This window comes from Vombatus ursinus, unplaced genomic scaffold, assembly GCF_900497805.2.
Source record: "Vombatus ursinus unplaced genomic scaffold, bare-nosed wombat genome assembly UNPS02014798.1, whole genome shotgun sequence".
NCBI lineage: Eukaryota > Metazoa > Chordata > Mammalia > Diprotodontia > Vombatidae > Vombatus > Vombatus ursinus.
Window position 1 is genome coordinate 27,738,766 of NW_020954576.1, and position 16,162 is coordinate 27,754,927.

Sequence of the window (16,162 nt, forward strand, 5' to 3'; positions counted from 1 at the left end):
TCTCTCTCTCTCTCTCTCTCTCTCTCTCTCTCTCTCTCTCTCTCTCTTCCTCTCTCTCTCCTGTCAATTAAGGTAGCTAGATTGCAAAGTGGATTTTTACCGCCTGGGCCTAGAGTCAGGAAGACCTGAATTCAAATCCAGTTTCAGACACTTACTTGCTGTATGACCCTGGGCAAATCATTTAACTTCTATTTGCCTCAGTTTCCTCAACTGTAAAATGAGGATAATAACAGCATCTACCTGACAGAGATGTTTTGAGGATCAAATGAAATAATATTTGTAAAGTGCTTAGCATAGTTCCTGGAACATAGTAGTTGCTATCAAAATGCTTATTCTCTTTCATCTGTCTGCCTATTCATCTATATATCTATCCATATATCCATCCATCTATCTATCTATCTTATGTGTTATATACATATATATATAAATATACATATATGTGTATATATAAAAATATATGCATGGACATACACACATGCATGTGTATGGCTTTTTTTTTATGAAAGAGTGATAGGTTTTAATGAAGAGGTAGAGAGAGGAGGGGGAGGTGAGAAAGGAGAGAAGAAACATGTGAATCCAAAGGATCCATACTATGAAAATAGTATGATCCATAGTATTTTAGGATTCCAGCTTGTATCAAATATAATACAAGATAATTAGTGCTCTTCTGCCAGTACAGAGTCATTCTCTTAAGAAGAAATGACTTCTCAATTCCCTAGTGGCATTTCCAAGGCTATTATGTCATGCTAGGGTCATGGCAGGCCCCGGGCACTTTGCTTGGCTGAGCAGGCTTAATTGGTGAAGGGCTTGATGATGATAGCTCTATTAAGTCCAAGGCTTATTACCGTATTTGCATGACCTCATCCTACTGTTGAGGCCCATTCCCTCCTTCTGTACCGTGTGTCATTAGAATAAGTGGCCACATGGATTCCTCTGCCAACCTTTCCTGATTGTGCTTTTTTCTCTACTTAGATCACCAATGCATCGGAGTTGCAGGAAGTCACCAGCCTGAAACTGGTTAAGGGGCATGCTTACTCTGTCACTGGAGTTGAAGAGGTAAAACCAGGCATCCCTTGCTATTCCTACGTTGGGTTCTGGGGTGTGATACATTAGAGAATGATTGGAATTTACCAGTGTTCCAAAGGATCATGCTGTATCAATTGATGCAGTACATTCTGTTTGCACAGGCAAGGAAAGTAGAGAGAATAGGATGAACATTTTTATTTCAAAGTAAAAATATCATATTTTTGTGTCAATTGATACTCTTGGTCAATGTATGTGTTTTTAGTGTTAAGCATACAGTCCTTCAAAGTTTAAATGGGGTCTTTTTAGTTGAATCTAGCCTATCACTTTTGTTGAGTTTGTTTATCGTTGAGTATGGGGATAGCAAAACAATGGCTGACGACGTCATTGGATGTAGATTTTGTAAAGGAATGTTACCTAATGTGGTTATTTGCCATGGTGCTATTCTTCCTCCAATTCTTTTGACTGATTCTCAATATTTACTTATCATGCTTACGGAATGCAGCCTGCACTCATGCATTGCTTGCCTTAGTTATGAAATTTAATATGGCTACCTACTGATTGTGGCTATGTGAATTCTAGAATAATGATAAATGAAGACTTGAAGCTAGGTGACACAGTCTATAGAGTGCTAGGCCTGAAGTCAGGGCAGACCTGAGTTCAAATCTAGCCTCAGACACCTACTAGCTGTGTGACCTTGGGCAACTCAACCTCTGTTTGCCTCAGTTTCCTCAACTGTAAAAAGGGGGTCATAGTAGCTTCTACCTCATAGGGTTGTTGTGAGGATCAAATGAGGTAATATCTGTAAAGTGCTTAGCACAATGTCTGGCACATAGAAGGCACTTAATAAATGCATGTTCCCTTCTTCTTCCCCTCCCCCACTCCCAAATAACCTTCCTGAAGCATATATCTGACCCAGTTTAAGAAGCTACAATGGTTCTCTAGGATAGAGAACCTAGAATAGAGATGCCTCTAGGGTAAAACACAACACATTTACATTGACATTTACAGGCCTTTCGGTTCTAGCTCCAGATGACCTTTCCAGGCTTACTTTGCTCCCTTTCACTTACTTTATGCTCCACTGGAAGGACCTGCTCTTTCTCTGAACTGAGCATTCCATTTTCTACCTCTGTATTTTTGTGCAGGCTATCCGGCATGCCAGGAATGCCCTTCCCTCTCATCTCTATTTCTCTGAGTCCTTCAAGGCTTAAGACAGGTGCCATCACCTAAGCAAAGCCTTTTCTAACTCCCCTGGTTAGTGCTCTCACTCATCCAAAATTACCATGTATTTCTTTACCTATACAAATGTCCCATGTACCCTGTAGAATAATCTTCCCTAAGGGAGGCACTATTTTTCCATTTTGTCTCTGTATCCCCAGTGCTTGGTCCATGGGAAGTACTTGATAAATGCTTTTTGAATTGAACTGAACATTTTCTTAAAAAGTATCTATATATTTTTTTCAAGAAAAGAATTCTAATATAAACCTAATGCATCTGTTAATGTGGGACACCGGGGTGAATCTAAGTGCTCAATTCTGCCTTTTTGGTGGAATTTGCAGGTTAATTACCGTGGCCGGCTTGAAAAGCTAATCCGTCTAAGGAATCCATGGGGTGGGACAGAATGGACAGGAGCATGGAGTGACAGGTAGGTTCCCTTTAGAGAGAGCCAAGTTTGTCTTGCCATATTCCTCTATTATTGAGTATTTCAGAGAAGAGGTATTATATAATTACAAACAATAATAGTGAAAAATGGTTGGTTATAGGGAATTTCAAAGCCTTCACAGTTCACCAAGTACACAGTCTGCTTAGAAAAAGAGGGCTGAGTCCAGGCTAGAAAAACTAAGCTGTCATGTTTAAGGCTGAATTTCTCCTTCTTCCATTTCAAATACAGATAGGTCAGTTGGAATGACTCCCGGCTCTAAGGAGCTCTCCCAGAAGCTTTCACATTCTCTGCCTAGAGAACCAGGGTGGCCCAAAGGTCAAATCAATCACTTCTTCTTTGATCCTTTCAACTGGTCAGTATGACAAAGGCCAAAGCCATCAGGACCAATAGGAAATGGCACTTGGAGAATGAGATTTGATCTTGGGAGCCAACTGGTCACAACAGGCAGCAATCGATGGGCCTGGAGCTCACTCCATTAGCTCATTACCACTGGCAGATATTGATCTTTCATGGCAGAAGTCATTAATGACCAAAGAGGCTCTTCTCTGACAGGCCTCTCTGATGGTTGGAGGGGTGGGAAAGTCAGTCAGAGAGGGACACTCGAGGGCAACTCCCTAATTTTCCAAGGTGTTGATGCTTTAGAAACTAGTGTCATGCTTGTAAAGCTAAAGAGTTCTGAATAACGGAACAAGCTCCATCCTAGTCAGTAAGGTAGCGTGTGGCCAATGAGCATCTGATTCTGACTCTGATTGACAAAATGACCAACCGTGACTCCAGAGGACTGATGATGAAGCATGCTACCCACTTCCTGACAAGGAAGTGATGAACTCAACGTGCAGAATGAGACATGTATTTTTTGGACACAGTCAATGTGGGAATTTGTTTTGCTTGATGATATTTGTTATAAGGATTTGTTTTTCAGTAGTGTGGGAGTAGGAGAGAGAGAAAACAAATGCTTTATAATTAAGAAAATAATAAAATGTAATTTAAACAAAAGAAGAGAAGATCAGACTGGAGCAAGGTTGACCAACTTGGCCGAGGATAGGGGCTAGTGTTCACTAAAGTCTTACTAAACAGGGTCATTCCCTGTTCCCTCCCCTTTCCCCAAATGCTGAAGGCATTTTATGCATCTGCTGCTGGTTGATTAGACCACCCTCCCATAGCTCTGTGAAGCTGTATTAATTTAGACCTTTCAAAAGACTTCACTGAGTTTAATCGTAGCATCAATGTAGTCTACAATATAAATATCTTTTGTCTGCTTCTAGGCAGCATGGAATATCAAGGGTAGGAGAGAAATGGAGAGATCAAGAGATTTGGGTTTGAATCCTGTTTCAAACACTTACTAAATGTGGCAAGTCACTTAATCTTTATAAACCTCAGTTTCCTCATTTGTAAAAGGGGCATAATAATACTCGTACTACTTACCTTAAAGGGTTGTTGTGAGCAAAGTCTTTGGAAAACCTGAGCATGCCTGCATAAAAGTGAGTTCTTATTATTATAGTTCTGAAAAGCCTGCCACACCCAAACCTAGGGCCATGGGGTTACTCCCTCTGGATCAGAGGGTTCCTATTGAACTAAGACACTTAGAGTTGACAATATTTCCAATTCCTGACTCTCTAAAGTATAATGAAATGAACATAATTCTTGCAAACAACAATTAATTTCACCAATTTTTTTGGTCAAAGACCTTTCTACCAAAATTGTTAGCAGGCATTGAAATGAACTGATTTCTTTCTTTCTTCCTCTTGCTAACCTTGACCACTCTTAGATGGAGGCTCTAAAGGGCAATGCAATTCAACAACAGCAACAGACATTTATTAAGCATTAGTTGTGCACAAATCACAATGCTGGGTGATGGGGAGATGCAAAGTTTAAGTGAAATATGATCTTTGCTCTCAAGTAGCTTATAATCCTGTGTGTCTGTGTGTGTGTAAGACACATACAAATACACATCAATCCCAAACATGAATGCTCTAATACATGTATACACTGATAACACAAGACACAGTAACATATATTAAGTGTAATGATTGGTAGGTAGATAAGAAAAAGGAAGAGGGGGCAAAGTAAGAGGATCGAATGATCTCCAAACTGTTCAATCAGCCATTGAATATTAGGGTTGGCTGTTTAAGGAACATCTTTTAGCAGTTCTTTAATGTGGCTTCAATGACAAAATGCCCAACTCAAATGTCAGGAAAAACTCCTTAGCAACAAGAGCTGTCCAAAAGTAGGATGAGTTGCCTCGGTGGTCGGTTAGCTTCCCCCTCCTTGGCCTTCTTGAGAGAGCAGTGGGATGACTGCTTATTGGGTATATTACTAGCAGGGTGTGGGTTGGACTAGATGGCCTCTCAGATCCTTTTCAAATCTTGACTTCTGTAATCCAGCGACAACATCTATCATGCTTTTTATTGATTAAAAAATGGTAATATAATGGGGGAAAAAACTCCACTAGATTTGGAACTAGAAGACCTGGGTTTGAATCCTGGCTCTGTCGCTTACTATTTATGACTTGGGGTAACTCCCTTAGTCTTTGTAGGCTTTGGTTTCCTCTTTTAGCAGGAATGTAAGTCAACTGATATGAGTTTATTTCATTTCTCTGGCCTTTGCTTATTCTCAGATGGGGACCCTGACAAGTAATGCAATTCAACAACAACAAAGATTTGTAAAATGAGGGTCTGGGACAAGCTGATTCCTGAAGACCCTTTCCTTATTGTTCAGTCATTTTTCAGTCATGTCCGACTCTTCATGACCCCATTTGGGGTTTTCTTGGTAAAATACTGGAGTAGTTTGCCATTGAGCTTTTCCAGCTCATTTTACAGATAAGGAAACTGAGACAAACAGAGTGAAGTGACTTGTCCAGGGTCACATGTCTAGGTAAGTGTCTGAGGCCAGGTTTAAACTCAGGGAGATGAGTCTTCCTGACTCCAGGCATGGCACTCTAGCCACTGCACCACCTAGCTTCTCCCTTTCCTTAGAGATACTAAATAGGAGATTTCAGATCTTATTTTCTCTTAATTTATTCTTTCGTTCTTGTTCATAAAAGATACCCTCAGAGGCTCATTTCTGAGTGAACTCAGGATTCTCCACTTTTAAGCTGGTTCTTTGTGGTAGCAGTCTGTGTGTAGTGGGAAAGGTTGGGTTTGCGTGGCCCCTAATCTTTGCGGGGTCAGTATTTAGTGAATGTCCCCAAGAGAACTGCTATAAACAGAGATTCCATTGCTGTGGAGTCTAATTGAAGACTCGTTCTTGACTTTCAGTGCCCCTGAATGGAATTACATAGACCCTCGGCTGAAGGAAGAACTAGACAAGAAGGCTGAAGATGGAGAGTTTTGGTGAGAAATCTTTCTTATTCTTTGGTGGATTATTCCTTGGGCGGCAAGTTTCCCTAATCTAATTTTGTGGTGAAGCAAAAGGGAGCAGACTTCCTCTGACAGCCCTAGGGATGCTCAAAGAGATCTGAAGTACCCCAGAGTAGTTTCCTTGGGTGCATGGATTGTAAAGCAATAAGAATACAGTCATGGCCAGTTTTATTAGGCCCTTGTTTTCTTTCCTCCTTTTGTGCAAATTAAATTCTTCCTCTGCTCCAATTCGACACATCAAAACCAGGAAATCTAAGCTCTTGTTTAGCAACTGGCTTTCTAGGCTACCTTGGGCAAATAAATGATGAAACATCATTTTCCCTAACTCTAAAATGAAACCATCCTATCACAAATTACTCCTGCTTTCGGTGTAGCTCATGGCTTCCAAGGAGTTTACCAACAAAATGGGATGAACTTACATCTTCTCTGATGGGATATGGAATCCAGCCATATTGGTCTACTTGCTCCATCTTCCAAATCCTTGCTTTTTCACAGGTGGTCTCCCATGTTTGGAATGCTTTCCCTCCTTACCCTCACCTCTTAGAATCCCTGGCTTTCTTCAGGACTCAGCTAAAGCGTCACCTGTTGTGGAAGGCCCTTCCTGATCCCACACCCCCCAGCTGCTAGTGCCTTCCCTTTTAAGGTTTCCTTGTATCTGCTTTATACATATTTTATATTTACTTTCCTAAGTACATGTTGTCTCCCTCATGAGGGAGATGGAGATCTTTGGGAGTTAAAAAGGTACTCAACTCTGGCCTGGTTTAGGTGTAATTTAGCCCAGATATCAAGAAAGGGCTGGACTAAATGACCAGTTTACCTAGTTAGTCCCTTTTTTGGAAGAGTCAGGTGCTGTACTAAATGAGGAATGGGGTAGAAAAAGAGAAACCATTGTAGTTTTTCCACAGTCAAAGAAATTAAGGAAAATTCCTTGGAGTATGAGTAATATTATCTAATTTATTGGACAATGGAGGTGATGGTATTGTCACTATCCCCTGGGGGAAGTGTAGACTTTGGAATAAGGCTGGGACTGTCAGAAACAAGTCTATGTCACTGAATTTCAGGACATTCCTTTTTCATTGTTGGTCGTGTAGGTGTGAAAAAAAAAGAATTTCTTCCCCAGGGGATGCATTTGGCTAAATCTCAATCCCAGCTCACCAGTCTGGGAACTTTTTGCTCTTTTCATCCCTAGGATGTCATTTTCGGATTTCCAGAGGCAATTTTCTCGGCTGGAGATCTGTAACTTGTCTCCTGACTCCTTGACCAGTGAGGAAATCCACAAGTGGAATATGGCATTGTTCAATGGCCGCTGGATCAGGGGCTCCACAGCTGGGGGCTGCCAGAACTACCCAGGTACAGACCGAAGGGATGATGGTTGAGATGCACTAGAATGACCAGCCTGTTTGAGTTTGTTCTTTCTGCACCGAGGCTGACTGTCTTTAGATTTCTATTCTATGGATGATGTGGTGTTCAGCTTTTTAGAATGACATCTGCTTGGGGGCAAGGTTTTTTCATGGTTCAGAATCTGGAGGGACAGTGATAGTTCTAAACTGACAACTTTAGTGAAACCTTTCTGCCAAGCCCCTCTCACTCTGAGCCCTCTGACGCCTTCTGCTTCTTGTCTTTATGCTCTTCCTCCGCCTTCCCCTCCCTTCTTGCTCCCTTTTCCACTTTCATTATCTGCTCCTGGTCACTATAGCTGAGCCCACCAACCTAAACAGTAGCCAATGATTACGTGGTGATGTTGCTAGGGCTGGTTCAGCTGATTAAAGTGCTTCACTCACCAGTGGTGTGCTGGGTGGACCTGAGCATAACAAAGGCCTGATTTTACAGAGGATGTGTTGTAGACATTGTTCATCAATAGCCACTAATTCCTAAGCAGCTATTTCATTCAGCACACTTCAGAGCCAGAAGCAGACAAGAGAAAGTGTGGATCTTACGGTACAAGCTATTCCTTCTGTACTAACCTTAGATGAAAGTCTTACTAAACAGGGGAACTCTGATATAGACATGAAACTCAAGCTTGTATTTCACAATTTTTGAAGAAAACTAATGTGTATGTAGACTCCTCCTAGGTTGAACCAGCTGAGGCAAGATCTGATGGAGGATTTAAGAAAAATGACCATCCCTCACCCTACATCTCTAAGGAGGAATGAAGGAAAAAAAACTCTCTCTTCTCATCACTACAAGTCGTGTACTTCCTTTGTTTGATGTTGTCTCGTTGACTTGATTTGGACTGTAAGCACACTGGGCAAAGATCATGTCTCCTCTATGTTCAGGACATGGTATCATCTATATCCTGGTGCTACTTGTATCCTAATAAATAAACAGTCCTGGGATCTTGTCAAGCTTTCTCCTGCCTCAGCCCTCAACTCTACCCAAACTTGCTGTTTTTATGACTTATTTCCCTTCTTTAATTCTGTCAAGTAATAAACAAACAAACAAAAAAGCAGAGATTATAGTACATTTGGGAGATATTAGAATATGATCACCATTAGCAACCCCCCAGAGGAACATCAGAAATTTGCATGGATCAATTTGGGCAGCTAGGAATTGTTGTTGGAAGTGAATGTGGTAGCTACATAAAACAAATTGCTAGCATACCCCTGCCAACTAGCTGTCAGGAACAGATTTCTCTCTCTTGCCAATTGGTAATGATGCAAATATATAAACGGTTCAGAATATTCTTTGTCTCCTCTGGAGCTTATACATAGTTAACTTTAAAATCCAGAGACACTTGCCTTGAATTATGATTCTGGAACTTTAGATTCCTAGAAGACAAAGTTGAGTAAACAATGCTATCATTATCACAGAATCCTAAAATGTCAAACTTGCAAGAGATCTTAGAGTCTAGGCCAGAGATGGGGAACTTTCGGCCTCATTGACTGAATCCAAACTTTGAACTTTGGATTCCGTCAAAGGGCCACAAGTGAGGACCTAGAGGGCCACATGTGGCCTCAAGGCTGAAAGTTCCGCACCCCTGGTCTAGGTTTTTCATTCTATAGTTGAGGGAACTGAGGCTCGGAAATCAGAACTCACTTCCCAAAAGTCATACCCTGTTAAGTGGCTGAGTGAGGAGTTAAAAGAGTCTGTAATACTAGCAGAGGCCTTTCAAACATTCCCAGATGCCTTGCTAGTCTATTAAATTAGATACTTACTGAAGAATAAAGAAGTTAAGAAGCATTACTAAATTGTTGAGGCTCCAGGATAAGAATGATCATAGCCATGACTTCTCCAATTTATTTATCGTTCTGATTCTGCTATGGACTTGTGTGTTCTTTGAAAATTCACTCAATCTTTCTGGACCTCAGTTTCCACATGTAAAATCTGCAGGTACCATGTGGCTAGGTAGTCTTCTCTCTGAAATGGAACTCTCTTTGAGAACAAGAGGTATCATGGTGGGGATGCTTAATTGCCAAAGAGTTTTCCTTATACACCGTAAAAGATATCACACTATATAAGAAGTGTGTGTTTCACAAGCAAAATGAAGTGCTGAGACAACTCAAGCAGTGTAGTTGGCCACTTGGCCCGAGGTCTAATCTCTCTGAGGTGGCAACATTCCCTGAATGTCAATCATCCTGGTCTTTAGAGCCCGTAAGAACATCGCCTTTACAGTCCTGTTACACAGAGCACTTCTAAGGAGGGAGTTACCTAGGTAGCCATGCTCATCTTTTCTGAGACCCTGTCTTTCATTTGGACAATTCAGAGTACTCTGACATTAGATGATTCTTCCTCTTCCCAGGAGTTTGGACTTGGTGTGTTAAGCCCGGAACCTGAGATACTCAGAGGCTTAGGATCACACGACCCTAAGCCTAGGGCTGAATGGAGCCTTAAAGGTCATCCAGTCCAACACCCTTTGTTAGCAGAGAGAAGTTAAGTTTGCTCAAGGTTGTAGAGGCAGTAGGAGCTGAAGGCTTTACAAGAGAGGGTCATTGGAACTCCACTGAGTATCCTCTTCTGCTCTGGGAGAGGTTTTTCCACTCAAATTCCACTGGTTTTCAGAAGCCCCCATTCCAGGGGTGGGGAACCTGTGGCCTTGAGACCACACATGGCCTTCTAGGTCCTCGGGTGCGGCCTTTTGACCGAGTCCAAGTTTTATAGAACAAATCTTTTTATGAAGATTTGTTCTGTGAAGTTTGGATTCATTCAAAGCGCTGCACTTGAGGACTTAGAGGGCCACAGGTTCCCCACTCCTGCCAGGAATTTTAGAATGGTTTAATTTATAGAAAATGGACAAAGTTTTATTTTTTTCCTCTTACCTTTTAGCTCACATTTTCCTTTTTTTGCAATAGAAGTTCATAAACTGTCCTTAAGATTGGTTTATAGGATCATGGGCCTAGAGGTAAAGGTTACCTCAGTGGTCATTTAGTTCACCTCGCCCAACCCTTCCCTAATTTTTACACATGAGGAAGCTGAAGCCTGAGAAGGTTAGGTGACTTGTCTAAGGTGGTACAGATAACAAGCATTGGAGGTGAGATTTGAACCCAAGCCTTCTGCTCTAGTGCCATTGCTCCTTTCACTCTATCATGCCAAACAAATTCACTGTAATAAACTTTGATTACTTTCCCCAGGCCACATGACACTTGGGGATCATACTTCGTGGTAATGCTGAAACACCAGGTCAGCTATCCCATGGGATTAGACACTTTAAATATTTTCAGTTAGTCATACACTCTGGCTCTTGACCTTCTCCCATTTAAGTGTGTGTTGGGGGGAAGGCGCAGGGATAGGGACTGGAATTATGATTTCCTTGATATAGAGAACCCTCTGGAGAAGGAAATATCCCATACTAATGTAGGTTGGCATCTTCTTTGCAACTTATGGTCTTAGAGAGTTTCCTAGAGCACTGAGAAGTTAAGTGACTTGATCAGGGTCACATAGTATGTGTCAGAGGTAGTATTCAAACCCAGGTCTTCCTCATTGCAAGACTGGCTTCCCAGCCACTATGCTAAGCTGTCTCTCGTTGCATTTGAATGTTATAAACAAACATAATGAGAAAAGAAAATGTGACCCCTTTGCTGAACAAATATGCCCAGAAGCATAAACTAGGAATTCTCTGACCTGAGTCATGCTGTATCACAGGGATATCCAAGACATCTTTTGATGTTTCTTTTATTTTTTCCTTCTTCTTTTTCTGGGGGTAAATGAACATCAATGTAATGCACAGCTACATACTGGACCAATCCCCAGTTCAAGATCCGATTGGATGAGGCAGATGACCACCATGAAGGGAACCCAAGTGAGCCCTGCTGTACAGTGCTGGTGGGTCTGATGCAGAAAAACCGCAGGAGGAGAAAGAGGATTGGACAGGGGATGCTCAGCATTGGGTATTCCCTTTACCAGGTACTTCCAATCTGGGTTTATCTTCTGACTTGGTACTGGGTTTCTTTGGTCTGAGTTTGTTGGCTATCATTCCTATCATTTGTCTCAGACAGCCTTCCTTACCAACTCTCCCATGTTCCCTAGAAGCCTCTCTGGAGGTTCTGAAATCCTTCATGTGCCATAGTACTGGGGTTTTTATTCTCTGTTGTATAGGAGCAGGCTAAAGGATGCCAGAGAGCAAAGAAGTAATGGGACCCAGTCCTTTTTCCTTTCTCCCTTCTCAGAACTGGGATGTGCTTAGCTGGCAATCTTAGTCTCAGGAGGGTTTTAGTTCCTTGTGTGCTAGGTTTTGCTTTACAGTTGGCTCTTCCTGTGTTGCATCTATGGAAAAGTTTTGTGCCAATCAGCATTGAGGGCCCAGTTTGGGCACACTTATCCGAGAAATGGGTAGCCACCGCCATCATGTCTTTGTGCATTAGCCTCCAGCATTGGGGAGAATTTTGATCTAGCTCTGAATTGTTTACCTTCAGTAATCCTGTTTCCCTTTTGTTATTGTAGTGGTTGAAAGGCAGCAGTATGTAGTGGATAGAGAGCAGCCTGAGAATCAGAATGACCTGGGCTCCAATCCTGCCTCTGATACATGCTAGCTCTGTGACCCTGGCCAAGTCACAGCTTCTCAGTGCTCTGGGACTACAGGTTGTGAGCAGTTGCTGATCTCCATGGGTTTAAGGAGTTTCTTTTAAAGTACTCTGTGCAAAGGTGGTGCAGTGGTTAGAGATGGTCCTGGAATCAGGAAGAGTTCAAATCTGGCCTCAGACACTAGCTGTGTGACCCTGGGCAAGTCACTTAACCCTGTTTGCCTCAGTTTCCTCATCTATAAAATGAGCTGGAGAAGGAAATAACAAACCACTCCAGTCTCTTTGCCAAAGGAACAAAGAGTGGTTTACAAATGTGGTTACAAAGAGTCAGACATGACTGAAATGACTGAAACAACAACAAATGCAAAGGAAACCTTAGGTCAATAACAAAAAAAAAAAAAAAATCTTGGTGGTCAAACAAATCTGTCTGAGTTCTTCATGCCTGTCTCTTGACCTCTTTTCTATTGCTCAAGGATGAAATTTAGCTGGAATCAGATAGGATTGGCAAAGAAGGTGGCAGACTATATCTGTGGCGTGATTTTAGGAGTGCAAGAAAGGTCTTCCTGTTTCCCCCCAAATATTTTTCCAAATGGCTTGATGGGAGAAATTCCTCAAATAAAGATTCCCCCTCCCTACTTTGGCTTAAGACTTTGAACCCAGTAGAAATATAAAAACCATTAGAAGAAAGAATATACCATACTATAAAGAATATACTATAGGATCATAGGATTCAGAACTGGAAGAGTCAAGTCAAGTCAAGTCAACAAACATTAATTAAGAACAGTGCCAGGCACAGTGCTAACCTCTCGGGATACAAAGAAAGGCAAAAATAGTGTCTGCCCTTAAGGAGTCCACAACTAATGGGAAGAGACCATAGAGATAATTGGACCATAAAATCTACAGCTGAAAATGACCTAAGACCAACAATTCTCTTAAAGTACAACATCTTCATTTTACAGATGAGGAAACCATAGAGATAAAATGACTTTCCCAAGGTCACATAGGTGTTTAGTAGCAGAATCAGGATTCATATTCATATTCATAATTATATCATCTGACTCCAAATGCTTCTTTCTGCTACAATATACCATCATCTTGGGGTGACTGAATTTATTGTATCAGTAAGATACACATATCCACATGGGTTATCTAAGTGTATAGAAGTGGTTGCCCAGGTAGATATGAGGTCTGTCCTTCCTCTGTGGAGAGAAAGAGGTAGGGTGGAGGCTGGAGGAAGGGGCAGGCAGGTCCCAGGAATACCACAAGGCTGGGTGCTCTTTTCTTTAGTCTCTGAGAGGGGCATAGGACTAGAATTATCTACATCTGCCCCCTCAAATATCTCTGGTCTGAGGGCATGAGTGAGTCCAGAAGCAGAGTTGCTTCCCTGTTCTCGCTTTAGAGAGGAGGGTAGCCTTTCGTTTAGTCACCCGATTAGCTCCTTCTCACCAAATATTGGTACACAAAAGACCATTACAAATATTGAGTAAACCTATTTAGTAAAGTAGAACAGCAAACAGAAATTAGAGTTTTACAGATTAGAATATATCAGAAAATAAGAGTGAAGGAGCTCTTTAGCTGAGAGCAAGATAACAGTTTGGTTCGATCTGAAAGAGAGGAGGGGGGAGGACAGAATATGGGAAGGGTGGGAAGAGGAGAGAGGGAGGAAAGAAGGGCGCAGAAAAGGGGAGAGGGAGCAGAGGGAGAGGGATGGGGGAAAGAGGAAAGAAAGGAGGGAGAGAAGGAGAGAGGGAAAAGAGGAAGAGGGACGGGAGGAAAAGGAAAGAATAGGAGAAGAGGGAAGAGAAGGGAAAGTGGGAGAAGGGGAGAAGGGGAAGAAAGAAAAAGAGAGAAACAGAGACAGAGGGATAGAGAGAGGGAAGACAGAAGGAGAGACTAGTTTCACCCTAGAAGGTTCATTCTAGCAGTTTCTAGGGAGGCAAACTGGAACATGTTGAGCCAGTTTCCCTGACATATTTGCGGCTTCTCTCTCCACGAATTTCTTTCCCAAAGAGTATCTGGGACCACATGTATCTCTATCCCAAGAAGCTCTGGAACCCACTCAGTAAATTCCTGATGCAGGTGCAGAGAGTCAATTCATGTTTAGCATGCTCGCCACCATTTCCTTCATTTTAAGTAGATTTGAATAGAAGGAGGATTCTGAGCATGAAGGCAGTGTTCTCCTCAAGTAGAATTACGAGGTTAGGGAGTAACACAGTGAGAGGAAAGAGGTACACTGAGAGGGATGCTGAACTTGTCGAGGACAAACTACATTTCCTCCATCTTCACAATTTTGCTGGGACTGGCCTAGCCTCATAATGAGGCTTTGAGGTCTTCAGTGAAGGGAGGGACATGGGGAGCCTATCCTACCCTTTTCAGGTACCCGAAAGAAGAATTCTTTTTCTTGAACTGGGAGGAAAAGATGACGGGACAGTAGAAAGGAGTTGCAGTTTGTATAGAGGACAATTCAAAGAGGAATTCAGTGCAGCAAACAGTCTTATGGCAGGTACAATTGTAGGTAAGGGGAAAAGGGGCAGTTTGTTATCCTGAGAGACTTGCCCATGCTCGTGTAGTAAAGCCAGGAGAAAGTGGGGTAAGAGTGCCCTTGCCAAGGAAGTGTACTCCCCCCTCCCTCAACCTCCCTCTCCCCATACACATTAGTGTTCCCTTGGGACAAAGGTCTTATGGCTTTCATGAAAAGCAAACCAACTCTGATCTCTGTCTTTATTGTTGAGATCTCAGTCAGATAAGAACTCAATCCCAGTCTCCACATCCTTATTGGTTTGACATCCTGAAACATACCATCTCCATCACTATTAGTTTCTAAATAAGTTGAGTTAGGGGTAACATGGAATTCTCCATTACTGAGGGAATCTTTTAAAATAACAAACTTCCTGAAGTATCTCAATTGTTTTGTTACAATGGAATTTTGTTGAATACCTTGACCGGAATCACATTCCAGTTGGCTGGACTTGGGGATCTCATGCTTAGTAGTAAATTAACTTAGTAGTGAATTAACAAGTGAAAAGAGAAGCTTGGAACCTGTTAACAGGAGAGAAGTATTATGTTACAACACTTCCAACCCTATTTTTCTCTTACTCATGGATTTTTTTTGGTGTGTTTTAGTGTTTTAGTGGCTGATTTGAGAGTTTAGGGAAATTTGTTGTTTTCTCAGGTGGTAGGATATCTTTGAGATATAAAGGTTTCTGAGCTGAATTGAAGGGATACTGAATGATAGAACTAAGTGAGTACACTGAGATCAAGAGACTGATTAAAACTGAGCTCACTTCTTTTTTTTCTCACCTAAAATCAAAGTCAAAGCACAAAGTCAAGTCCATAGGTTCAGAGGATTCAAAGCTGGAAGGAACTTCAGTTCTTTTCCCCTATTTAACAGGTAAGGGCACATAGACCTCCCTTCTTTTAACTTTCTATGCTTCCTTTTGCTGATGCCATCCACCCCCCATGACATCAATTATCACCTCAATGAAAATGACCCTCAAATCGATATTCTCATCCTTAATTTCTTCCAAGAATTTCAGTCGTGTATTTCTAGTTGCCAACTATCTGTCTCCATCTAGATGTCCTGCAGGCACCACAAACTCAACAAACATTATTGTTGGCAAATGTTCCTAACTGAACTTCTCATTTTTCTCCCCAAAGCCTGCTGCTACCCTTAATTTCTCAATTTCTGTTGATGATACCCACATTCTGCTCCTCACCAAGGCTTATAACCTCATAGCCATCTTGGATTCATTTCTCTTCTTTACCCTCTAATCATTTGCCACGTCCCTTTGATGCTAACTCTGAAATAAATCTCACTTCCATATCCTCTCAATTCTTATGGCAGTTACCTTTCATAGCATAAATTTAGAGCTGGAAGGGAATTTAGAGGGAATCTAGTTGCACCCCTTAATTTTAAAGAGGCGACCCCAAAAGGTGAAGTGACTAGCCTGAGGTCACCGAGGTAACAAGTGGGAGAACCAGGACTGTAATTCCGAATCCAATATTCTTTCCATTCTATCTTTGCCTCTTTTCATTCATGGCCTCATTTCCTCTCACTTAGACTTCTATGTTGCTATTAGTCCTACAGTCTATCCCCTCTCCAATCTAACCTTTATATCACTGTCTAAGTAGACTTCCCAATACATCACTCAAATAATGGC

At 41.8% G+C, this 16,162-nt stretch overlaps 1 protein-coding gene across 2 annotated transcripts in view; it reads left to right on the top strand.

Annotated features, from left to right (window-relative positions):
- LOC114050130 (calpain-8-like) overlaps window positions 1-16,162 on the top strand; it is a 118,982-nt gene that overhangs the window by 53,789 nt on the left and 49,031 nt on the right. For both annotated transcript variants that reach the window (XM_027871706.1, XM_027871705.1), the window contains exons 6-10: window positions 973-1,056; window positions 2,583-2,668; window positions 5,944-6,018; window positions 7,235-7,395; window positions 11,210-11,385. In XM_027871706.1, the coding sequence (XP_027727507.1) occupies window positions 973-1,056; window positions 2,583-2,668; window positions 5,944-6,018; window positions 7,235-7,395; window positions 11,210-11,385 (582 nt within the window). The remainder of the gene's footprint in view (window positions 1-972; window positions 1,057-2,582; window positions 2,669-5,943; window positions 6,019-7,234; window positions 7,396-11,209; window positions 11,386-16,162) is intronic.